General features: G+C 43.9%; 1 protein-coding gene across 1 annotated transcript; it reads right to left on the bottom strand.

The window, feature by feature from the left end:
• Nucleotides 1-434: 434 nt before the first annotated feature.
• On the bottom strand, nt 435-26,049 carry LOC126427186 (speckle-type POZ protein-like). Its single transcript, XM_050089410.1, has 3 exons — nt 25,975-26,049; nt 4,139-4,715; nt 435-1,311 (listed from the first exon to the last, which is right to left on the bottom strand). The coding sequence occupies exons 2-3, from the start codon at nt 4,702-4,704 to the stop codon at nt 831-833; spliced, it is 1,047 nt and encodes a 348-aa protein (XP_049945367.1). The 5' UTR covers nt 4,705-4,715; nt 25,975-26,049; the 3' UTR covers nt 435-830.

The following is a 26,049-nucleotide window of genomic DNA, read 5'->3' as shown; positions in this document are numbered from 1 at the left end:
TTGCAAACGATCCCAAAATGTTTTTGGCACCTTATAAATAGGAGTAAAATTGACAACTGGAAGAGCCTGCAAACACAAGGAAGAGTCGCTGCTTTATGTATGCAGGAAAAAGGAATGTTGTTACCAGATTTTGTTGTAGTCAGTCTAAGATGTTTATGTGCAAAAATCATTCTCCCATTGTCTGTGGAAACTGTACATGTGGCACTTTGAATGAAGTGGTGGAACAGGAAGAGTAAATTTTTGTGTATAAGTAACAACACGACTAATAAATAACCTGAGTATGATACAATTAGTGGTATAGAAGCAATATACACTGTAAAATACATGTCGACCAAATGTGATGTGAGATTATTGTGTGCGTTAGAAATTTGTGGTTAAATAAAAGAGTGGTATACTTCTGAGATTTTGTAAATACCTATGAAGAAGAAATAAAATTCAAACAATGAAATATATGTTTATTTATGTAAAAAGCAAAGTAAAGTTTTTTCTCAATACCAAACATATTGAGGCACTATTTTTCGTGCCTCTAAAGAACATGAAGGCTGGTTAGCGACTACAGATGTTACAAAACTGACATGCCTGCTCGAGCGTTAAAATGGTTGCTCAACTAACGTTTTTCAGATCTTTTCCTAATGAGAAAGAATACTTACATTACTTACGATACTATCCATGTTGTACCTATTGCTGAGTTGTTACTGGAGTAGAACATGCACTACACAGTGATGGGTGCAAACATTGGACGCAGGATCAATACTTTATTTAAAGATAATGTTAAGTCATGACGTGGTGCTTTGTTTGTTTTCCTCCTGATTTTTGTTGCCTTGTAAACTTCACGTTAGAATCCCTATGAGCTGCTGGTGATTGTTATTTCTAGCAAGGTCCAGTGGCGTGTTCCCCTTGTTATTTCTTGCTCCCCTGTCAGATCCCGCCTCCAGCAGCGCAGCCGCCACTTCTGTGTGACCATAGCACGCCGCAAAGTGCAGTGGCGTCCACCCACAGTCACCCCTGGTGTTGGGGTCCGCAGAACAAGCCACCAGCAGCCGCACCACAGCCGTGTGGCCTTTCCATGCAGCTAAGTGCAGAGGTGTGCTCTGCTTCCTGTTCCTGTCTTCCAGGCCTGCACCACACTCCACCAGATACTTCACTGCATCTACGTGTCCCTCCCTCGCTGCACAATGCAGGGCGGTCCCCATGTACTTGTCCCTCACTCCTAAGTCAGCACCTGCGGCGAGCAGAGTCCGTATCTCCTCCACTGACCCCTCCTCAGCTGCCTGGATCAGCCTCCTGCCTTTCTCCTCGACCGAAAGACTCCTGTACAGAACATTGAAGTTCTTACACTCTACTGTAAACACATAAATCAAATGAAGGTAATTGTCATAGCAATGAAACTGTATGAATACGCATCTGTCCAGTGAAAAATTAAAAAAGTAGCAGCATCCCATCTGCGATGTGGAATAGTCTGAAAGTCAATGTAAAAGATATGTATGTATATCAGTATGCTCTCATCAAAGTTTTCATTCACGTACCATTACTACAATTCAACTCATGAGCGAGTCATCGCATTTTGCAATAATTCATTCTAGACACAAAGTTCCTTTGAAATCAGGATGTTACTGTTAACCACTTGTTGACCTCTGTAGAAACATATACTTAATACAGCTAACACTGGATCTCTGAACAGCAATATCTTCTGACACTTTAAAGGGAAAACACAAAACTAATCAAATCTACCGAGCGAGGTGGCGCAGTGGTTAGACACTGGATTCGCATTCGGAAGGACGGTGGTTCAATCCTGCGTCTGGCCATCCTGATTTAGGTTTTCCGTGATTTCCCTAAATCACTCCAGGCAAATGCCGGGATGGTTCCTCTGAAAGGGCACGGCCGACTTCCTTTCCCATCCTTCCCTAATCCGATGAGACCGATGACCATGCTGTCTGGTCTCCTTCCCCAAACCAACCAACCAACCTAATCAAATCTCTAGGAATTTGATGGCAATGTCCTCAAATGGCAGCATAAAATTTCAGTCCAGTTAGTAAAATTCTGGGCATGCCATCACCAATTAGAGAAAATTAGAGCTTTGCAGGAAACAGTTTGTTGACATATTACAGATATAACAATGATATTAAGTCCATTAGACACACACACGCACGCACGCACAAGCATTGCACATGCTCTAACACTATTTGAAATAGATTATTGTGGCGGCCATGTCTAAATATTACATCAGAAAGACCTATAGCCTCACAGTAAATTAACAATTCAAGCACTTGTGTACATATTATATGTATTCCTATAACCCAACCTTAGCTTCCTGAACACACTGTACAATACATGCAGCTCATGTAAGAACTAAGAAATAGCACCAAAGTGTAGCACACATTCTGAGACACCGACAAACAGAGAGGAGAAGGAAATGTGTGGCCCACACAAAGTTGCTGTGTTACTGTTGTGTGGGCTGGTCTGATGTCTTGTGGGTACACAAGGAATAAACTGCTACACCCTGCTGCCCCTGTGCTTGCAGCACCTTGTGTACTGGATGGCTTGCACACACAAACAGACTGAGAACCATACCATTTTCCTTAGTGCCTGATATATTTCATTTGATGTGCATTAAAAGTTATATTGCTGGCAGTCAATAGAATAATGTGTTACCAAGACTGTTGGCATATTGCGTACACGTACTAAGGAAGTGGAAGCGAATAATGCAACACACTGACCTGTGGTAGTGTCCTCTACTGTGGCAGTGGCAGACACATGCCGTGGTAGTGTGAGAGGAGCACCAGTGGGAGAACTACTCCATCATCACCATCAGGGAGGACTATGGTGGAGGATACAATCGAAAGTTTGAGTTTTATTCGAATCTGATGTGGCAACCGAGAGCTTTTCAGGCAAAGACCATCAGGGAGGACTATGGTGGAGGATACAATCGAAAGTTTGAGTTTTATTCGAATCTGATGTGGCAACCGAGAGCTTTTCAGGCAAAGACTGTCATGAAAAACTTCATAGCCAACGCCAGCCGTTGATTACACTGACTGGTATGTAACACTATTAAGTAGGCGTTTTTTTTTATATTAGGACATGCCGAGTTTTAATAGCCACCAATGCAATCACCACTTTTGTTGGCACTTTATGGGATGTTTGTGAAAGCTGGAACTGCTAGACTGTAGAATGCTGAAGTGTGCAGATGTCCGCTTGTCAGCTCTAAGGTGTCGTCTTCGTCGCTGAATGCATAGTGAGAGACGTTGATTTAGGAGTGAGGTAGCAGTGGTATACTTCCCTGCACCAAAAAGCTTCGACAGGTAAGCGCTTACAGCATGGTAACACGACAAATGCAAACTGTAAATATGTTGCTGCCCTCGTTGATTCAACATACTAACATGTTCTTGGTGCTGGTATAGATTGGCATACTTACTTTTTATCTTCAACTTCTCTTTATCCAGCAGTATGCCATTTATAGCGATCTTATTGCCTCTAGCACCAGCAGCTACAGTGACACGAAACACCTGAAGTATTCTTACTGTAAAGAGGTTATGGTGACCTGTATGTCACGCAAAACAAATTCCAAACACGCTCCTGCCTAACTACAAACTACACACACAGTCATGTCTGTTACTGTAGTGAGCAGCACATCTTTGTGACCACAGCAAGAATGTCACCTGCTGGGTGCATTGTTAACATAATCTTTGTTTGGAAACCAGATGCCAACATCTAACAATGTGTTGTACATACACAATGTAACAAATTAATTACTGCAAACAAATGGAACATGTTGAAGATAAAAATAATTTTTGAAGCTATCAAAAATTTGGTCATCCCTGATTTTTCGTAGCTAACTCATCTACAAATAAACACAGTTCCATCCAGAGATCCAGTGAACCAGTCATGAGAATACAATGAAAGCTCTGTGAGCTATCAGCCAGTGGTTTTTGTAGCTGTCAACAGATGTATTTCACAGTGTGGACACATGCAAGGAAATTCAATGGCAAACATTGTAAACTTGAAAAAACACACACACACACACACACACACACACACACACACACACACACACACAGAGAGAGAGAGAGAGAGAGAGAGAGAGAGAGAGAGAGAGAGAGAGCACTGGGCAACACAGATAAGCACATATTCTCATATTTACCTGATTTCTTCTGGTGGTTCAGCAAGCAGGCGACTCACTTCAATCAAATCTTCAGTGTGGCTACGCATCATGTCTGCCCAGCCCTGTGTAGCCATTACTCGGAAGTTGTGGTCTTTTATGAAGGCGACTGAAGCTGGAGTCAGGCTTGGGCAGCAGTGCCTCACTGCCAGGACAGCTGTGGCTGCTGCATTCTCCACAGTCAGCTGAGTGGCCAGCAGCTGCTCACAAGCAGCCTTCAGGGCCGACAAGCCGTACTTATCAGCAACTGCCAGCATTTGTGGGGTCATGCTGGACAGCTGGGGGGCCTGGAGTGTGTACATGTATGACAGCAGCTGGCGCAAAACTGGGCCCTCCATATCCGTGATGCTGACTTCACCTGTGCTGGCCTCCAGTGTGTCGTGCTGGAACATGGCCGCGAATACGGGGCTCCTGGCGGCCAGGACTGCCCTGTGTGCCACCAGACGCGTCTGGCCTGCCACCAGAATCACTATGGCGCCCTCACTCTCATCGAGGAGAGCACCCAGATCCACAGCTGCGGTCTCTGGAACTTTCTTGGTGGCCAACATGGTGGTTGATTCTGAAACATGTCACCACTGAGCAGCTCTTTGTCCTTACAACAGCACCCTCAACATTTGTATATGGTACAGAGACCTGTGTCAAGAAACAGTTCGGAAAAAGCTACCCATAACAGATGAATTACAACACGAAGTTATCATTGGTATGTCAAACTACACAGGTGAACAGCTGGAAATCTTCGCCCCAATTTAGAAGATTTTCCACAATGTGTTCTCAGACAGACTGGAGATGTAGCTCCGTAAATTTGTAGCTACCGCACAGTCACCAAAATCGATGTCTAGCAAACTACTAAGAACGTCATAAATAGCTACAGTAAACGATGTATCTTACTAATCGCTCATCGTATTAAGGAATCTGTTTACACTGCTCTTAACAGCTATTTCTGTACGTTGTCTTGCATGACTTTGATCACACAGTCAGTTAACCAATCCGACTGTGACTCGTCAACACACTCGACACATTCCAAGAGGACGACACCCAACCACGAATAGGAAAAAATGTTGAGCCAGAAATATAGAACACATCAGCCGTCCAACTAACATATCTGTTATCGTTTTGGAATTGATCTCCCCTTATCACAGCACTGGAGATAATACTGATAAAAGGATAGTTTTCATTGAGATTACTCCTCCATTGTGTAATTATTTTGTTTCAAACATCCAAAGCCTTTCTCTGCTCATGCTCACGTTCAATGCAATTAGTGTCAGCATACACTTTGTGGTGAACTGCCCAGTGACTGATATTCCAACATGTAACCTGTATGCCCCACTACTAATTGATCTGGACACTCACTGGCGATTGCTGATAATTGGTTCACGCTCCCCCACTCCGAACTAACGACCAAATACACGGAATTCTTAAACAAAAATTTGAAACCTACTTGAAGAGGAAGTATTTTTTTCATTACTTTAAAACTTTTACGGCGAAATAATTACTATGTATCAGAATCATGTAATAGAAAATGAATATAAAGCCAAGGATAACAAATCTAATATTCGGTTGCTACTCACAGCAGCTGTATATGAGAAATGCTAAACATAATATCATGATCTCTCTGAATTTTATCTCGAAACAAAAGTTTGGGAAGTGAGGATCTTCTTGGATTTGATTTCAGTTCTTACCTATGAGATGACAGAAGGCGTGTTTAATTGGGATCTGTGTACTATCTCACTTTCCGAATAATCATCACAACTTTCCTTGTAAACTTGTTTGCATTCATTATAGGATCCTCTTAGTGAGAACGTATTGATTTCGTTATTTGAGTTTTGTCTTAAATACCACCCTTTTCTCACGAACATAGAGGTAATGAGAACACACACACGCAAGTGTAGAGTTATCCCCTTTCCTATATCTTGTCGTTACCCTAAAGACGCAGAACTCCTCTCTACGATATATTCCGATTACTCCCTTGGTACAAAGCATTCTCGCGCTCGCGCGTGTGTACTTGCGTGTGTGTGTGTGTGTGTGTGTGTGTGTGTGTGTGTGTGTGTGTGATACTCCTCCCATATAGAGGATGTCCGTAATTAAATCTCCACTTTCAAAACGCCACTGCTCAGAATGGCGTCAGATTTGAACATCATATTATTGACACAGGGAAACACATGATGGAACAAAAAAAAAAAAAAAAGCTAAAGAACATTTTGCCAATAGATGATGCTGTAAAGCTCTTAAATTAAAGTGGGGTCGGTTTCAAATCACAGGTCAGCTGCAATACGAAGTCTGCGGTTTAGGTAGCACATTACACCATCTGTACTGTTCAATGTGCGCAACTGCACAAGTCTGGCAGTCTTAACAGATGTGGCAGTGTTACTTAGGCAAGCCCATCCACCGCGCCGAGATCGTAGCACATCGGATGGGAAAAACCGGTTTTTAATTGTGCTGGGGCCGAAACCCGCATAAAACGCAACGTGACATCTGTTTCTAACTGCCGTGAGACAGGCGCGAGGCACGTACAGTAAGCTGTCCACCGCTTTGTGCCACAAGTCGAAACTGAGAAACAGTGTGTTCCACAACAAATGGAAGTGCCTCGGGGGTCACGCTGACAATACGTCGTGCATGTGTGCCTCCAATTCAGCAACGTTCGTAACTGAAGCACTGAGCGTGTCATCTTTCAGATAACCTCACGGCCAGAAGTCACACGGATCAAGATCAGGTGAGCTGGACGGCCAGGCTGATAATTCAACCATTTCCGAAATGGCTCTGAGCAACTGCTTCACTCGCTGTGCAATGTGTGAAGGAATGCCATCTTGCACAAAAATGATCCTATCCACAGACACACGTGCTATTAAAGGGTTGGAGTGACGTTGGTGCGCGAAAGACTCTCACATCATCAACCAGTGACGGTAAAGGTAACAGGACCCACAGGACTCATCCCCTCGGGGAAATACGGCCTTGTGATAAACGATGCCGTCCACCGATTCCTTTGCAGAATGAAGTGATACCGTTTGATGGCCGTCCAGATTTTCTGTTGCCCATATTCTGCTTATTCACATGTCGTTTGAAATGGGCTTCGTCTGTCCACAGAGTTCCATAGCCACTCATTTTCCACTTCCATGAGAGCAAGAAATTCCAGATCGAAAATCGGTCTTGCTGGTAGGTCAGCAAGAAGCAGCTCCTGAACATAGGTAATTTTGTACGGATAGCAGTTCAGGATGTTTCGTAGGATTTTGAGCATTGCGTCGCAGGCGTGGCCAATGTTGGAGTAACTCCCCATGCACTGCATTTTTGTGCACCACTGCTCGACCGCTCCTGCAATGCTGAGTTCTCATCTGTCAGAGATCGAATGAACTGCATCAGATTGGATGCAGAATGTACATACGAGTTATGTCTGCACTAGTGACAAGAAATGTTTCCAACCAGCGTTGGTCTGGGGGTGTTGGGAGTAAAAGCTGAGAGCGAGAAATCACGACGCACGAAAGTAGCAAAAGAGAGCTATGTATATGTGTTTATAACAGGATTAAGTCAGTTCCTCAAACATTATTTCCATATGTTGCATACATACATACACCCATCTGGGATCTAAGTTCTGATAGCTGCAGTTGATCAGAATTTCGAAGACTATTTCCATCTTGTACCATTAGAGTCTCTATCATAAATTCGGACAGCCCTAGTTGGATTATATTTGGAGTTATTAACTTACAAGAAAATATAAACAGATGTCATCGTTATGTGGTCATGGAGTAATATTTTGTAATAATCAGTGGACAGATAGCTGTACTTAAGATACGGCTAAACTCTGCACTCAAGTGCCGTTTGTAGATACTCTGGCTGGGTTTGGAAATCTGGGGAGGTAAGCAATAAGAACATACACTGATCAGCCAAGACATTATGACCATCGACCTACTATCTATATAAACCTGTACAGGCTATACCAGCGTCACCTGATCGTCAGATACACACATGATGCATGTACGAGGGCAGTTCAATAAGTAATGCAACACTTTTTTTTTCTGAAACAGGGGTTGTTTTATTCAGCATTGAAATACATCAGGTTATTCCCCAATCTTTTAGCTACACAACACTATTTTTCAACGTAATCTCCATTCAATGCTACGGCCTTACGCCACCTTCAAATGAGGGCCTGTATGCCTGCACGGTACCATTCCACTGGTCGATGTCGGAGCCAACGTCGTACTGCATCAATAACTTCTTCATCATCCACGTAGTGCCTCCCACGGATTGGGTCCTTCATTGGGCCAAACATATGGAAATCCGACGGTGCGAGATCGGGGCTGTAGGGTGCATGAGGAAGAACAGTCCACTGAAGTTTTGTGAGCTCCTCTCGGGTGCAAAGACTTGTGTGAGGTCTTGCGTTGTCATGAAGAAGGAGAAGTTCGTTCAGATTTTTGTGCCTACGAACACGCTGAAGTCGTTTCTTCAATTTCTGAAGAGTAGCACATTACACTTCAGAGTTGATCGTTTGACAATGGGGAAGGACATCGAACAGAATAACCCCTTCAGCGTCCCAGAAGACTGTAACCATGACTTTACCAGCTGAGGGTATCGCTTTAAACTTTATCTTGGTAGGGGAGTGGGTGTGGCGCCACTCCATTGATTGCCGTTTTGTTTCAGGTTCGAAGTGATGAAGCCATGTTTCATTGCCTGTAACAATCTTTGACAAGAAATTGTCACCCTCAGCCACATGACAAGCAAGCAATTCAGCACAGATGGTTCTCCTTTGCTCTTCATGGTGTTCGGTTAGACAACGAGGGACCCAGCGGGAACAAACCTTTGAATATCCCAACTGGTGAACAATTGTGACAGCATTACCAACAGAGATGTCAAGTTGAGCACTGAGTTGTTTGACGGTGATCCGTCGATCATCTCGAACGAGTGTGTTCGCACGCTCCGCCATTGCAGGAGTCACAGCTGTGCACGGCCGGCCCGCACGCGGTCTTGCTTGACCTTGCGGCGATGATGACACACGCTTTGCCCAACGACTCACCGTGCTTTTGTCCACTGCCAGATCACCGTAGACATTCTGCAAGCGCCTATGAATATCTGAGATGCCCTGGTTTTCCGCCAAAAGAAACTCGATCACTGCCCATTGTTTGCAACGCACATCCGTTACAGATGCCATTTTAACAGCTCCGTACAGCGCTGCCACCTGTCGGAAGTCAATGAAACTATACAAGAAACGGGAATGTTTGAAAATATTCCACAAGAAATTTCCGGTTTTTTCAACCAAAATTGGCCGAGAAAAAAAATGTGTTGCATTACTTATTGAACTGCCCTCGTAGTATGAGTGAACATGCTGTCCATATATAGAATGAAGAAGGTGCACGATCTATCTGAGTTTGACCAAGGGCTAATTGCGATGGCTTGGTGGCTCAACGTGAGTATTTCGGAAACTGCACGACTTGTATTCTACGAGTGCTGTGATGAGTGTCTTCAGCACATGGCTAAAACAAGGTGAAATCAAGTCCAGACGTCGTGGGTTGGTTGGCCATCCCTCATCCGACATGTTGTACGTCGTAGGCTTTGCAGACTGGTAGAATAGATCAGTCAACGAACTGTGGCAGAACTAACATCAGACTTTACCCCAGGGCAGAGTACACAAGTGTGTTAGAAGACACAGTGCACTGAACACTCCTAACGATTGTCCTCTGCAGCCGATGAGCGATGCATGTGCCAATGTTAACACCAACAACATCGGCAGCTACAACTGAAATGGGCATGTAACCGCTGACACTGGACATGGCACAGTGGCAGAGCACAGCATAGTCTGACGAATTCCTACACCTTCTTCATCATGCTGACGGGAGGGCGCGAATCCGTCATCTTCCAGGGGAACCACTCCTTGATACCTGTACTGCGGGACAGAGACAAGCTGGAGGCGGCTCCATTATGCTCTGCGGAAAATTCACATGGGCATCCATGGATCCAGTGGAGCTCGTGCAAGGCACCCTGACTGCCGAAGTGTATCGTATCGTACACTGGTTGCAGACCACATACACTCCATCACGACGATCATGTTTGCGTCGGCTGAGGCATTTTTCAACAAGATAATGTGACACATAACAAGGCCAAGAGTGTAATGGAGTGGTTCAAGGAACACAGTGGCGAGTGCTAATTGATGTGACAGCCCCTAGCTCGCCAGATCTGATGCTGATCGAACACATCTGGGATGTGGATCTACATAACGTCAGAGCTCTCCGCCCCGTCCCTGGAATTTACAGGAATTCGGTGACTTGTGTACAGATGTGGTGCCAACTTCCTCCAGCGACCTACCAAGAACTCATTACTTCCATGCCATGACACATCACGGCTGTTATCCGTGGTAATGTTGGACATACCAGCTGTTAGGTAGGTGGTCATAATGTTCTGGCTGATAAGTATATACATTTTTATACATTTCCATAGACTCTTGAAAAATACGTAAAAGACTAAAATTTTGGAAAATATAGAAAAATCCAGACCCTAAATGGTAATACAGGATATCTGTACTCATACAGAGGGAGTATTCGAAATTTGAGGCATAAGCACTAGATTATAACAACAGAGGCATGACGTCACACATAAACTTAGAAAAAAAGACTGTGCATTCTAGAGAGATATTGTGTCAACCACCACATCCCACTAGTTCTGCGTCTGTGAGGACATTATAAGTGTAAAACAGAATGAGATGTTTAGGCAATACATAAATTGGACTAAGTATCACTTCAGATCCATGAACACAGAAATAAGAAAAGTTAATGGTTTAACTAATACACATACAGTACAACTACAAGACAAGCTATGCTTTCTCATATAACGTTGCTCTTTTTTAGCGTGTCTTGCCCTTTACGATGTATCAAACACAAATGTGCCAGCAAATGTTTAAATAATGGTATAAATGGCTGGTCTTTGGGACCTGTAATTTTTCGAAATGGCTGCTTCTCAAACCCTTAAGTTTTGAATGAGAATCAAACGCTTCGAAATTTTACGAATTCATCACGCGTTCTCACATGTAACATAATTCATCTTGCGTGAAAGGAAACATACTTTGAAAGTAACGCTTCTCAAACCACCATTCACAATATTTTCCCGCAATCTGTTACAAACGTGAAGAGTTGCGACGTCACGCTCGTCGAAGGCGAAAGCAGTTTGTTTTTACGAAATAATGCACAGTCTTTGCCCTAAATCTTCGACACATTTTGCTGTAGGCAGATGCTTGTCTATGTACTTTGTTTTGTTGTTGTAAACGGCGCATTTTGTTTGCAACTTGAGATTCATTTGGGTCTTCTTGTGTTGTTTATGGTTTATTGCTGCAGTATTATTCTGTGCTAGCGGTATAAAGCAAAATTACAAAAATTTAACTGAAATCTGCAAAAACTAAAATTATCAGAATTTTTAAAATTGCCGCCTTTCCCAGTTGCCCTGGATGTAATACTGTGCTCTCTACGCGTATTATTTACCATAGAAATGAGCGTACGGCAATGTGGGCCAGGAGTCCCCCATTCAGGGAAGTTCGGCCGCCGAGCGCAAGTACTTACTGCATTCGACGCCACATTGGGCGACTTGTGCGTCGGAGAGGGGGATGAAATGATGAGGAGGACAACACAAAACCCAGTCCGTGAGCGGAGAAAAATCTCCTGCCCCAGCCGGGAATCGAACCCGGCCCCATTGGTGGGGCATTCAGCCACCGCTGATCACTCAGCTAATGGGAGTGGATAGATATTTAGCATGAAAATCACTTACACAAAGTACCAAACAACGATACCGACTGTTGTATTCCAGACTGTATCTTGGTGAAATTCTATGTTGCTATGCTGGATGGCTGTCTAGCCTTCGTAAGAAAATTACATTTCAAATGCAGTACGGAATGCATCTGCTGTAGTTTCAATGGAACATTTGTTCGATAGTAGGACCGAATGGGTGAGTGGCTATTTGCTACACGGAAATCTATTCGTCAGCGAAGTTGCTTGGGTTTGACAATTGCTATGGAACGAATTTGATGATAATGATACTAGGGAATATGTTATTGTTTGAAGTTACGCACTCGCAAGTATGGCGGGCAAAAGCACCACCGTCCCATAGGGTTTTGCTCGTGTTAAGAACATGAAAAACTCGGTGAGACTCATTGTCTCAATGAGGCTAAATCTCAAAATTCAAAGAATATCTATACGTCTCTCCTAACCAGGGAGTTAGCTGACTGTCTTGCTGGCAAAAATGTAGATACCTAAAGTGTTGTGGACTGACAAGACAGCCAGTCCACAGCGACGGGTAACCGAAAGGCATGCGTTTAAACTCACGCAGGCTGGCGTGAGGTCTGACACAGGATACGTAATGAATGCTATAAAGAAAAGTACGTAGCTGCTGGAATACTTAACTTTAATCCACAATTGGTGACATTGGTCTTGTTACTGTACATGCTTCATAGCAAAGGATAAATGGCTCTTTGCTAGGTCGTAGCAATTGACTTAGCTGAAGGCTATGCTATCGTCTCGGCAAATGAGAGCGAAATTCTCAGTGAACCATGGCTAGCAACGTCGGCTGTACAACTGGGCCGAGTGCCAGTACGTCTCTATAGACCTGCCGTGTGGCGGCGCTCGGTCTGGATTCACTGATAGTGGCGACACGCGGGTCCGTCGATACTAGCGGACCGCGGCCGATTTAAAAGGCTACCACCTAGCAAGTGTGGTGTCTGGCGGTGACACCACATAAAGGATTCAATCTGTCAGTGAGACTTAAGCCATTACTTGTTAAATTATACACTGAAGCGCCAAAGTAACTGGTACAGGCATGTGTATTCAAATACAGAGATACGTAAACAGGCAGAATACGGCGCAGCAGTCGGCAACGCCTGTATAAGACAACAAGTGTCTGGCGTTTTTGTTCGATCGGCTACTGCTGCTACAACAGCACGTTATCAAGATTTAAGCGAGTTTGAACATGGAGTTATAGTCGGCGCACGAGTGATCGGACATAGCGTCTCCGAGGTAGCGATGAAGTGGGGATTTTCCCGCACGACCATTTCACGAGCGTACCGTGAATAACAGGAATCTGGCAAAACATCAGATCTCCAACATCGCTGCGGCCGGAAAAGGACCTGCAAGAACGGGACCAACGACGACTGAAGAGAATCGTCCAACGTGACGGAAATGCAACCGTGCCGCAGATTGCTGCAGATTTCAATGCTGGGCCATGAAAACGTGACAGAGTACGAACCATTCAGCGAAACATTATCGATACGGGCTTTCGCAATCGAGGGCCCACTACTGTACCCTTGATGACTGCACGACACAATGCTTTACGCCTCGCCTGGGCCCGTCGACACCGGCGCTGGACTGTTGATGGCTGGGAACATGTTGTCTGGGCGGACGGGTCTCGTCTGAAATTGTATCGAGCGAATTGACGTGTACGGGAGTGGAGATAATGTCATGATTCCTTGGACCCTGCATGTCAGCAGGGGAGTGTTCAAGCTGGTGGAGGATGTTTAATGGTGTTTGGCGTGTGCAGTTGGAGTGATATGGGAACCCTGATACGTCTAGATACGACTCTGACAGGTGACATACACGTAAGCATCCTGGCTGATCACCTGCATCCATTCAAGCACCTTGTGCATTCCGACGGACTTGGGCAATTCCAGCAGGACAATGCGACACCACCCACGCCCAGAATTGCTACGGAGTGGCTCCAGGAACACTCTTCTGAGGCTAAACACTTCCGCCGGCCATCAAACTCACCATAGCTGAACGCTACCGAACGTATCGGGGATGCTTTGGAACGTGCCCTTCAGAAGAGATCTTCAGCGCCTCGTACTCTTATGGATTTATGGAGAGCACTGCAGAATTCATTGTGTCAATTCCCTCCAGCATTACTTCAGACATTAGTCGAGTCCATGCTACGTCGTGTCGCGGCACTTCTGCGTGCTCGCGGCGTCATTACACGATATTAGGCGGGTGTACCAGTTTCTTTGGCTCTTCAGTGTCAATATGCAGTTCTGCCAGTTGTCTACTGCGAAGAAATAAAACTCTGTAAGTTGATCACGTGATCATGAGTTCCAAAATTAGAATAAATGTTGGCACTACTGTGATTAGTCGGTACTTAATCTTCTCGATTTACAACATAAAACATTAGACGTGGCCATGTGTTACAGCTTCACCACGACATCCTAATCTCAATATGCAGTCTTAAAATACCCACAACACACATCATGATGGTTCTAATCTATAATTAATTATTATTTGCCTTACACATTTCTGGAAATGATTTCGATTTTTCGTGGTGTGTTACCTGAAAGAGACATCACGATATGAGAGTTGTTCATCAGCATGCGAAAATTATCAGTTTGTGTTAACAGATGTGAGGTATAACTTTTCGTGAGAAATTTCTTGTGACTATCACGGAAGTCTATTTTACTGCAGAGATGGGAAACCTGATCAGGGTTTACATATGCATGTGTGTGAAGAACAATCACACTGAATCAAGAAGCAGACAAATGTTCGCTAATTCTGCACACGTCTTCGTGTTCTTTTTAATGCTGGTCTGAGCCCTGGGTCGCTGTATCCTTACTGATCCTGATCATTACGACTCTTCTAACCTTTTAGAACACATCTACTCCAGAGGGCACTTTGTGCTGCATAGTAGATGGTACGTCATGACACTCATAAATAGAGCATCCATGTTGTATGTCACTGTATGAGCCCTAGATTTTCTCTTGTCTTTATGGGACTTACACATAATTTACGTCATCGACCCCTAAATTGTCTCGAATGAAACGTCACCTTCCCTCCAGGGATTCTAAGGCATCTTTATAATACTCGCAAGTTAATCTATTCTCCTGGTAAAAGATCTCTGATGCAGCGTTGTGCGGTTTCAAATCAAATGGTTGAAATGGCTCTGAGCACTATGGAACTTAACATCTGAGGTCATCAGTCCCCTAGAACTTAGAACTACGTAAAGCTAGCTAACCTAAGGACATCACACACATCCATGCACGAGGCAGGATTCGAACCTGCGACCGTAGCAGTCACGCGGTACCGGACTGAAGCGCCTAGAAACGCTCGGCCAGTTGTGTGGTTTCATCTAGAGTACACCGTCTATAAAGTTAGCCATTAGTGTGCATTTTCACATTTCTGCAAGCGACACAAGATTTACTCCTACTAAAATGCATGTTACAGAGGGATGTCAGGAAGCTTACGAATCACAAACAAATTAAGTGTAAAGGGAGCTGGTGTCATGAGCGCCCAGAAAATGGATTTTTTTATTTAATAAAATTATGCGATTCTTCCTTATTGTAAAATATTCATGCTTTGCGTGTATTACCTCACTACTGTGGTGTTTAAATGTCCTTCTAAAGCATAATATGTAGCTCTTGAATGCCTGTCACGCTACCATCAAACAAAATCTTGCCTGCAGTGTCTTGTTACTTCACTTTGGCGCCGCTATTTCCATAGCAAGTCATTTGTATAATATCCTTAAAGAAATTATGGACAGTATTATGATCAGGGATTTATTACAATCGATCTTTCTGTTAATACAATTAGATTGCTTACGTTTTTCGTGAGTTCGTGTTGTAAAGTTGTTGTGACTGCGTATTTCAACGATTTGACATCATAAAGCACCAAAACCGAATAAGTTTAATTACAGTCGTAAGTTTTACTGTAATCAGTACAAACATTTTGATGGACACTGTAAAAATGAAAAACCTGTTACGCTGCGGCAAAGTGGGTTTAGGCCTGAAAGTCCGGCAGGCTGTACTTCAAAAATAAGTTGAAACATCTTATAGAGAATTTATTAACAAAATGTTGGTGCTTTAAACAGTGAAAGCAACGGCTACATTTATTAGTAAGTGCATCCTTTCACAATTGCATTTGTCTGTTGCTAATGTAAATACTGTACTAGTGAAAAATATCTCACATTTAATGAAGACGTAAGTAAGAACGAATTCTATGCAGCAGACCTGTAGTGGGATGTCAAGTCTGTAAAGAAACGAAATGTACATGGTGATTACAATTAAAGTTAAACTTTCGAAACGCTGCAGAAATAGCACCACTGGTCACAATGACACCAAATTGCAACGGAATATTATCGGAGAAGGGGGAAAATACGTGGCAGAAGAAAAATAAATAGTTGCAAAACGTAGCAATAGACGGCGCTGTAAACATAATTTAATGGTGCTCGACTACAAATGACAAATGAGTCATACGACAATGCCTGAGGTGTACGTTTGACCTTAAATAAACTGTACTATTCATTGTGCATGGGTGTACAGGTGTTATACTGTTTCTTAAGTAAGTCCATCCACAGCGGCAAGGTCATATCACATCGTATGGGAAAAATCAGTTTTTTATTGTCCTGAAGCCAACAACCGCATAAAAAGCATCACTCACATCGGTTTTCTACACTCCTGGAAATGGAAAAAAGAACACATTGACACCGGTGTGTCAGACCCACCATACTTGCTCCGGACACTGCGAGAGGGCTGTACAAGCAATGATCACACGCACGGCACAGCGGACACACCAGGATCCGCGGTGTTGGCCGTCGAATGGCGCTAGCTGCGCAGCATTTGTGCACCGCCGCCGTCAGTGTCAGCCAATTTGCCGCGGCATACGGAGCTCCATCGCAGTCTTTAACACTGGTAGCATGCCGCGACAGCGTGGACGTGAACCGTATGTGCAGTTGACAGACTTTGAGCGAGGGCGTATAGTGGGCATGCGGGAGGCCGGGTGGACGTACCGCCGAATTGCTCAACACGTGGGGCGTGAGGTCTCCACAGTACATCGATGTTGTCGCCAGTGGTCGGCGGAAGGTGCACGTGCCCGTCGACCTCGGACCGGACCGCAGCGACGCACGGATGCACGCCAAGACCGTAGGATCCTACGCAGTGCCGTAGGGGACCGCACCGCCACTTCCCAGCAAATTAGGGACACTGTTTCTCCTGGGGTATCGGCGAGGACCATTCGCAACCGTCTCCATGAAGCTGGGCTACGGTCCCGCACACCGTTAGGCCGTTTTCCGCTCACGCCCCAACATCGTGCAGCCCGCCTCCAGTGGTGTCGCGACAGGCGTGAATGGAGGGACGAATGGAGACGTGTCGTCTTCAGCGATGAGAGTCGCTTCTGCCTTGGTGCCAATGATGGTCGTATGCGTGTTTGGCGCCGTGCAGGTGAGCGCCACAATCAGGACTGCATACGACCGAGGCACACAGGGCCAACACCCGGCATCATGGTGTGGGGAGCGATCTCCTACACTGGCCGTACACCACTGGTGATCGTCGAGGGGACACTGAATAGTGCACGGTACATCCAAACCGTCATCGAACCCATCGTTCTACCATTCCTAGAGCGGCAAGGGAACTTGCTGTTCCAACAGGACAATGCACGTCCGCATATATCCCGTGCCACCCAACGTGCTCTAGAAGGTGTAAGTCAACTACCCTGGCCATCAAGATCTCAGGATCTGGCCCTCATTGAGCATGTTTGGGACTGGATGAAGCGTCGTCTCACGCGGTCTGCACGTCCAGCACGAATGCTGGTCCAACTGAGGCGCCAGGTGGAAATGGCATGGCAAGCCGTTCCACAGGACTACATCCAGCATCTCTACGATCGTCTCCATGGGAGAATAGCAGCCTGCATTGCTGCGAAAGGTGGATATACACTGTACTAGTGCCGACACTGTGCATGCTCTGTTGCCTGTGTCTATGTGCCTGTGGTTCTGTCAGTGTGATCATGTGATGTATCTGACCCCAGGAATGTGTCAATAAAGTTGTCCTTCCTGGGACAATGAATTCACGGTGTTCTTATTTCAATTTCCAGGAGTGTATTTTCCCGAGGCCAAAACCCGCATAAAAAGCATCAATCAAAATCAAATCGGATTATTAATTTCCGTCTGACTGGCGCCGAACATGTTCAATATGCTGTCCACCGTTTACGGCAAAAAGTTGAAATCGAGAAACAGCATATTCCACAACTGATCAAAGTGTTTCCGGGGTCACTTTCAGAATGTGTTGCGCAATGCGCGCCTTCAGCGCAGCTAAGTTTGCAATCGGAACAGTGAACAGAACATCTTTCAGATAGCCCCACGGCCAGAAGTCTCACGGATTGAGATCAGGTGATCGGGACGGCCAGGATGTAGACAAATGGCGGCTGATAATTCTAGCATTTCCGAAATGGCGCTTCAGCAGCTGCTTAACTGGATTTGTAATGCGCGGAGGAGCGCCATCTTGCATAAAAATGATCCCATCCACACATCCAGGCTGTTGGAGTGCTGGAATGACGTGGTTGCGCCAAAGACACACATAGCGCTTACCAGGTACGGGCAACAGGACCGAAAGCACCTGTGTCTTCGAAAAAATTTTGGCCCTATGATAAATGATGCCATAAACCTCCGCCACACAGTGACCTTTTCATGATGAATGGTACTGGTTAATTTGCTTGTGGAAACAACTAGTGCACATGGATAATTTTGAATGGCTAGTAAAGAAGGATGTTTCGTAGGATTTTACCCGCCGTGCTCACGGGTGTGTCCAGTGTTTGGGCAAATGTCCGTGCACCACACGTTTGCCCACCACCACTCGTCTCCCCCTCCACTGCAGTGGCCACTGCTTCCACTGACGTCGAATCAACTCGTTTCCTCCCTCTACCAGGTTGTACACCAAAAGAACCCGTCTTTTCGAATTTCCGAGTAATTTTCTCCAGACCCACGGCAGTCATCGCACCGACGCCTTTTTTCAAACCCTTAAGTGTCCGGAACTTCTGCAGAGCGACGCGTGCACAGTCATCACTCTAGTAGTACAGCTTTACAAGCACAGCGCGATCCTGCATTGAGGCAGCCACGGCAAACGTCGCAGACGCGAAAGGAGGAAAAGCCGTGTAACAGGCGTGTTTATACCAACTTCAGTGGGTCGTGCGCATAACAGGTGTTTTCATTTACGTATTCTGACACATACAGCGCCATCTATTTTTTTTTTATTCTGCCGTACGTTTTCCCCTTCTCCGTTAATATTCCGTTGCAATTTGACTTCATGTTGACCAGTGGTGTTACTTGTACAGCGTTTTGAAAGTTTAACTTTATAATTAAAGTTTAACTTTAATTATAATCAACCTATATAATGACATCTCCTGTAACAAGCATAAAATGTAGGGAAGTAGATATTCGCTTTGCACGTGACATGAGGTGTATTCGGAAGGGAAGAAAGCAGCCCAGATATTGTGTGCTATGATGGATCTCCCACTGCGACCTGTCAGGTCCGAGAGGTATTACAAGTGTTTGTACAATGGCCTAACAAAGTGAGGTTTCTATGTGAGGACAGCGAAATAAACTGCAGGTATTAGTCAGTATGCTGATACTGTTGCTGCACTGGACGGTTCCTGGCAGACGTGACGCTACACATTGCTGACTGAAGTTATCACAGCTACCTCTGTAGATATGAGCAACGTGCTGAACTACGAATGTCTGACAAAACATTGCCAAGATTAAGTCAGTAACGCAGACTAACACAAATGTGACAAAAACTTTGAAGGTTTCAGTGATGGTATGAAATGTAGGGAGGTAGTCTCTATTTTTAGTAGGTCAGTTGTTAGATGCTGTGTGCAATACATTCACTACTGTGGAAACTGTGACTTTGTTGTGACTGCTAAGCCATATGCTGAAACTGAAATTTAAAAAATGGAATGTGTAGCATATGTGCTAAAGAGAAGAACACGATAGAAACAAACTTTTCTATTGGCATAGCTGTTGGTGGACAAGGCTGACAACAAATCGAAGATAGAAAACCTTACACAATATTATGGTCTGTTCATCAGGAGAAACAGTGATGTCAGTGAGATGAGAAAAACAAAAGAAAATGGACAAAAACAGGCACATGCACACCTCATGCCAGAAACTGTTACTGTGGAACTAATGCCAATATACAGAGATCTTTCAGATTCTAAACCCCTGGAAAAATATTTACATGGCAAAACACAAAAACAGAATGAAAGCTCCAATAGCTGCAATTTGGGAATGCTTGCCTAAAACTGTCTTTTTTTTCTTTTTTGTAGGTCACCCCTTCATGATGGTCTCATTGTCATAATATGTTTTAATAATGAAGTAACAAGCAGATTACATAGCATGAATGGACTAGGTGTCAAATAGTGAGTGGGCTCCATGAACGGACAGGCAATTTGTAGCTGAAGCTGAAAAAACTCCTGAAACAATAACAAAGAAGGCCAGAATAAAGAAGATGACTGCAGGACAAAAAGCTTTGCGACTCGCCTGTACCCGTCAACACCGACATTGGACTGTTGATGACTGGAAACATGTTGTTGCCTGCTTGTACGAGTCTCGTTTCAAATTGTATCGAGCGGGTGGACGTGTACAGGTATGCACACAATGTCATGAATCCATAGACCCTGCATGTCAGTGGGGGACTGTTAAAGCTGGTGGAGGCTCTGTGATGGTGTGAGGCATGTGGAGTTGGAGTGATATGGGACCCCTGATACGTCTATATACGATTGTGACATGTGTGCATAAGCATCATGTCTGATCAACTGCATCCATTTACGTCCATTGTGCATTCCGACGGACTTGGACTATTTCAGCACGACAATGCGACAAGCTACACGTCCAGAAATGCTACAAAGTGAATCCGGGAACACTCTTCTGAGTTTAAACACTTCCGCTGCCCACCAAATTCCCCAGACATGAACATTATTGAGCATATCTGGGATGTCTTGCAACGTGTTGTTCTCCACACCCTCATATTCTTATGGATTTATGGACAGCCCTGCAGGATTCATGGTGTCATTTGCCTCCACCACTACTTCAGACATTAGTCGAGTCCATGCCATGTAGTATTGCGGCACATTGCGTGCTCGTGGGGGCCCTACACGATATTAGGCAGGTGTACCAGTTTCTTTAGCTCTTCAATGTATATTCTTTTCGTCTGTGGCATATGAAAGAGTTCGTAGAGGTTTTCAATAACTTAACGGTATGCGGAACGTGATGGAAGAGTAACGATATAACATCGCAGCTGATGTTAACTGGAAGTTATGCTTTTTCTTTACAGTAGGGTATGTGAATTTGGAAGTTACTTCGTTCATAAATGTGTAAGATTATGCATCCACGTGAACTGGGCTGTGGGTAGGAGAGAGATTAAAGTGTTGTCAAGAATTAGCGTGGAACTTACTGAAAAACGTTGTACTATTTTCTCTATACGCCTTTGTCAAAAATTTGTACAAAATTTTGGACATGGCAGGACGCGAATCATTCCCACAGTTATCTGCTCTGTAACTCAACGCTTATAACGCCTACATCACAATGAACTACTGCAAGCGCAGCCTCCGTACCGTAACTTAAATGTAATGAAGGCTTTACCTGCCCACACGTCATTACATGTCGTTTATTTATAACAAATTGTACCAAAAATGACGTTTTTTTTTGCAAAGCTTCGATGTGCTGTTCCCTTGAAACGGCATACTTTCATAATACGCAGGCGAGACTAACTTCCCACCCCCATGTGTTGAGATTTCGCCCCTCCCCTTTCCCCCGCCGCCAACAGAGCTGACTGCCCATGACTTTTAATGGAAGTATACACGAACACGAATTCACAAAATTATCTAGTCAAACTATTCCAAAATATAAGCAACCGTTTGTCAAAGATGAGGAAAACATTATTCTACCTGACAATTTCATGTAGCGTACACAGTTACTACCTATGCCACAGTATTTTCCTACGAGGGACGGTCCGAAAAGTTTCTAGCCCGAGAAGGTTACCGTAATGTCTCGCACAAGCAACGTCACCTACTTTTATGGTGGCCTTTTGTGGATGTGCAAGTCAAATTTCGCGGCTCCGGCTTCGTTAGTTTTGCCGCTAGGATACGTTGTATACCGTTGTGTAAGCTAAATGGCAGATAACGAGACACTCAAGAAACGTGCTGTGTTTGAATATCTTCACTTGAAGTGAATGACGCCCTTGAAAATTGAGCAGGACATGCGGAATACACTTAAGAAGGAGAGTGCTCCGTCTTATGCGACAGTGAAAAACTGGGTGTCCGACTTCAGACGTGGATGAACGAGTGTGGGAGACGCTCCAAGGAGCGGAAGGCGTGTCAGCGTTGCCGCTGATGAAACAGTGGCTGCAGTTCACGATGCGATGTTGCAGGATTGTCGAGCAGCATCGCAGCACACTGAAGCCGCATTCGGAACCTCCCACGGGCGTGCGCTTGACATTGTTGTGAATGTTTCGGGAATGCGGGAAGTTTCATCTCGGTGGGTCCCGAAAGACTTGAATGCAAATCAGAAACTGGAGCGTGTGCAGTGTTGTGAAGAAATCGTCCTCCAATCTGAAGCGGATGAAGAGAGGTTTCTTGCATGTATGTGACAATGGACGAAACGTGGGCACACCACTTTGATCCTGAGACAAAACAACACTCACAACAATGGTAACATCCTTCGTCCCCTAGCCTCAAAAAAATCTCTGGTGGAAATACCAGGCGCTAAGGTGATGACATTGGTCTTCTGGGATGCAGAAGGGCTAATTATGGAGGATTGCTTGCAAAAGGGCGTTAACTATCAATGAATCATACTATCGCACCCTCCTGCGCCGTTTGAGAGAAGAGATAAAGATAAAAAAAAGGCGGGGAAAATTGGCGAGCGGAGTGCTTTTGCATCAGGACAACGGACAAGCGCACAAAGGCCTCGCAACACTGGAAATTCTGCGTGACTGCCGGCTCGAACTGCTACGTCATCCACCATATTCTCCGGATTTGGCTCCATGACAAGTTTTTCTTTTCCCAAACATAAAAAATGACCTCAAAGGACGGAAATTTCACAATAATGATGCAGTGATTGATATTATGAACGCTTGGTTAGACTCTAAATCGAAGACCTTTTATTTTAATGGTTTGCAGAAGTTATCTGAGCATGGCTTCTAAGTGTATTAGTGTACACGGGTATCATATTGAAAAATAAATTGGTATTATGAAATTTCTGCCATTGTTTATTTGTTAGAGTAAAAACTTTTCGCCCCCTAGTAATTATTGTGAAACACTATTTTCAAACAGTACGAGACATATGAAATGCACTCTAATAAGCATATTTTTGTATTCCGATCCAAAAAATCGCAATTCAAATGAGTGAATCAAAGTCTTGCTGATCATGTATATTGTGTGAAAATGAAACCGAAAGATGTAGCACAAAATTATTGTTGACCAGGAGCATGTTGCAAAAATAAAAAATAAAATAAAAAAATAGAAACAGCTAATACCAACTACACTACAGTGTGTGACAGAGAGTACTTGTGACATCAGCGCCATTGTTTTTCTCCGCCGTCGTGTCTGCCTCGCTGCTGCTATTTCCCACCCTTCTGCCCTCAGTACTTTTCCGTCAGTGTGGCCGCACTGCGTCACCTGCTCGGGGAAGCCCCGGCCTCCAGCGACCCTCTGTTGCTCGCAATAGATGCAGTTACCTTCACTGCCTGCTGCCGATAAAGTGTTGTTTCGCAACGGCAACTTATTTCCTCACAGCTTCCAGAGCAAGTGCCTCCTATAGCGACCACCACAGGAACTTTGGGGTTATCAGATGTCTGTGCCCTGAACGAGGCTTCAACGTTGACCCTCTACTTCCACCACCTGAGCTATTTGTGGAGAGCCTTATGACAGCAAGAAACACATATAGACGTCGAGTGTTCACGTATCGTATGCTTCAAAAATATAAAGTGTCTGGAAGCTTTTCAATTGCATAAACAACACTGCCAAGTTCAACATTCATCCTCATTACGGTGAAAAAGTATGGACTTATTTATAAGGAAGATACTCGAGCTTCACACCAAACATACCTATGTTAAAGTGAAAGAGTCACAATTTATGTTGAAATAACTTTTCCCACTAAAGAAACTGTTAGGTGCGCGACAAATTTTATAGACATCCCCACGATAAAAACGTAACATTCACACTGCAGGTTCATTGAAATCGGAAGCGGTTTTCTACACGGTGACTCGGGGGGGGGGGGGGGGGGGGGGGGGAGGAGGTACGTGGTTCCAGGAGTGATAGTATTGCTTATGTTGAACATGAAACTTCATATCGATGTACACCCTATTCTGAATGGTTTCAGAGATAGAAACGTTTAATGGTCATTGTTGGTTTTCTCGTGAATAATTCAGTATATTGCGATTGTTCTGAAAGCACCAAAATAGTGCAGAGGAATTCGAGACGCACAGTTTCACATGGGGAATATCTGGTCTATTAAGTCGGGAAACTGTCGAAACTGGCCTACAAGAAATACCTAAACTACGGTGCATGTACGTCACGTGACAGCGTTATATTCTCTTGGTCTCATCAGGCCAAGTATTAGATCAAGAGAAAACGAATAGGAACTTTCTTATAGCAAATTTAGTGTCGCTTTTAATTTTGTACTGTGACACGTTTTGGCTAAAGGCTATGGTTTTCGAGTTATTCAAGAAAACTGTACGAAACTAACATTTAATCTGTTCTATCTTGAAAACCATTGGGAATACTAACTAAACAACTTGCACCATAACACAAAATTTGCAATACAGACAGAACAAAACGAATCATTAAACTTTTTAGACCTAAAATTGAGCAACAACAGCTACCACCAATTTCAAATATATAGAGGAGCTAACCTACTACGACTGACATCATAAACGAAAATTCCTGACACCCAAATTCGCATAAATACCCAAATTTCAAAACAATGATTAAAATTCTGTTAAAGTTAGCTTTCGATGGTAACGAGATACAAAAGAAAAAGAAAGTCTGCAATACTTGAAACAATGAAATGACTTCAACCCCAAAATAGTTCTAAAGTTACATGAACAGCACGCAAAACCATAAAGCAGGTGGGAAAAGTAAGGAAATAACAATATAATGAGACGAAAGAAAATCACAAACTTATGCTACCTGTTACAACACCATATGTAGGCCAAATACCAGAAAATGAAACAAAACAAAATCAGCATTTCTTACTAATAACTTCAAGGCTCAAATACGATAAGAAATAGTATCTCGATATTCTACTTGTATTTAAAAAGTCAAGATTATAAGCCAGAAAGTATGTGTCCTTAAAATTCTACACAAAGTACCTTAATGACAACCTATGAACATTTTGGAGAAAATGGAAATTTACACTCATACAGAAAAATATCCAGAGTACATCCCCAACTATCACAGAATTTTAATATGAAAAATATTTCTAAAATTTTATTCCTGCTGTAAAAGAAAAAGGGTGAATTATCGTGATAAACACAAAATATCAATACTTGTAGGCGCAAATACCTCAAAATACAGTCTCTGAAAAATTAAGTGTGATCACAGACTTCTGGAAAAATATAAATTCCTTTGCAAACATATAGCATCGCTGGAGGATGAAGCAAATGAAAAGCAAACATATAAATGATATGATCAGATCATAAAAAGGCAATCGACATTTACGCTGCAAGAAGCCGCAAGGGGCACGTGATGCTAGCTAAAATCTCAGCATAAGGTGGCCTATTTAGGCGTGGACAGACGTAAGGTACAATGTTATACCTATTACACCATCTTCACAGGCAAAATTCGTAATGAAAAGTCGCCGAAACGAGGTCCTCGTGCAAATTTATCATTGCGAGTAAATAAATAACGCGGCAGTAAAAATGTTGTACTTAAAATAAGTCATTCTATCATTTCCATTGCGTCTCTTCTCTTCTGAAAAAACTGGGTGACAAGAGCTAAGGAACTGCAATGATACATTCCTATGAAATCAGCCGAGTAATACTTTTGTTTCGGAGGAAGTTCCATTCTTGTTCGCCAAACGTTTGCGACACGAAAACATTACTATGCTCGTATCCCTACCTGCCGTTTCCGCACACACTCTCGCCCGTCCTGCTGTAGGAAAAGAACTGAGCGTCGCTCGCTGCCACGCGTCGC

The sequence above is a fragment of the Schistocerca serialis genome, chromosome 11 (assembly GCF_023864345.2).
Source record: "Schistocerca serialis cubense isolate TAMUIC-IGC-003099 chromosome 11, iqSchSeri2.2, whole genome shotgun sequence".
Lineage (NCBI taxonomy): Eukaryota > Metazoa > Arthropoda > Insecta > Orthoptera > Acrididae > Schistocerca > Schistocerca serialis.
Note: the sequence above shows the minus strand (reverse complement) of the source record. Positions and strands in the feature narration are given on the sequence as shown.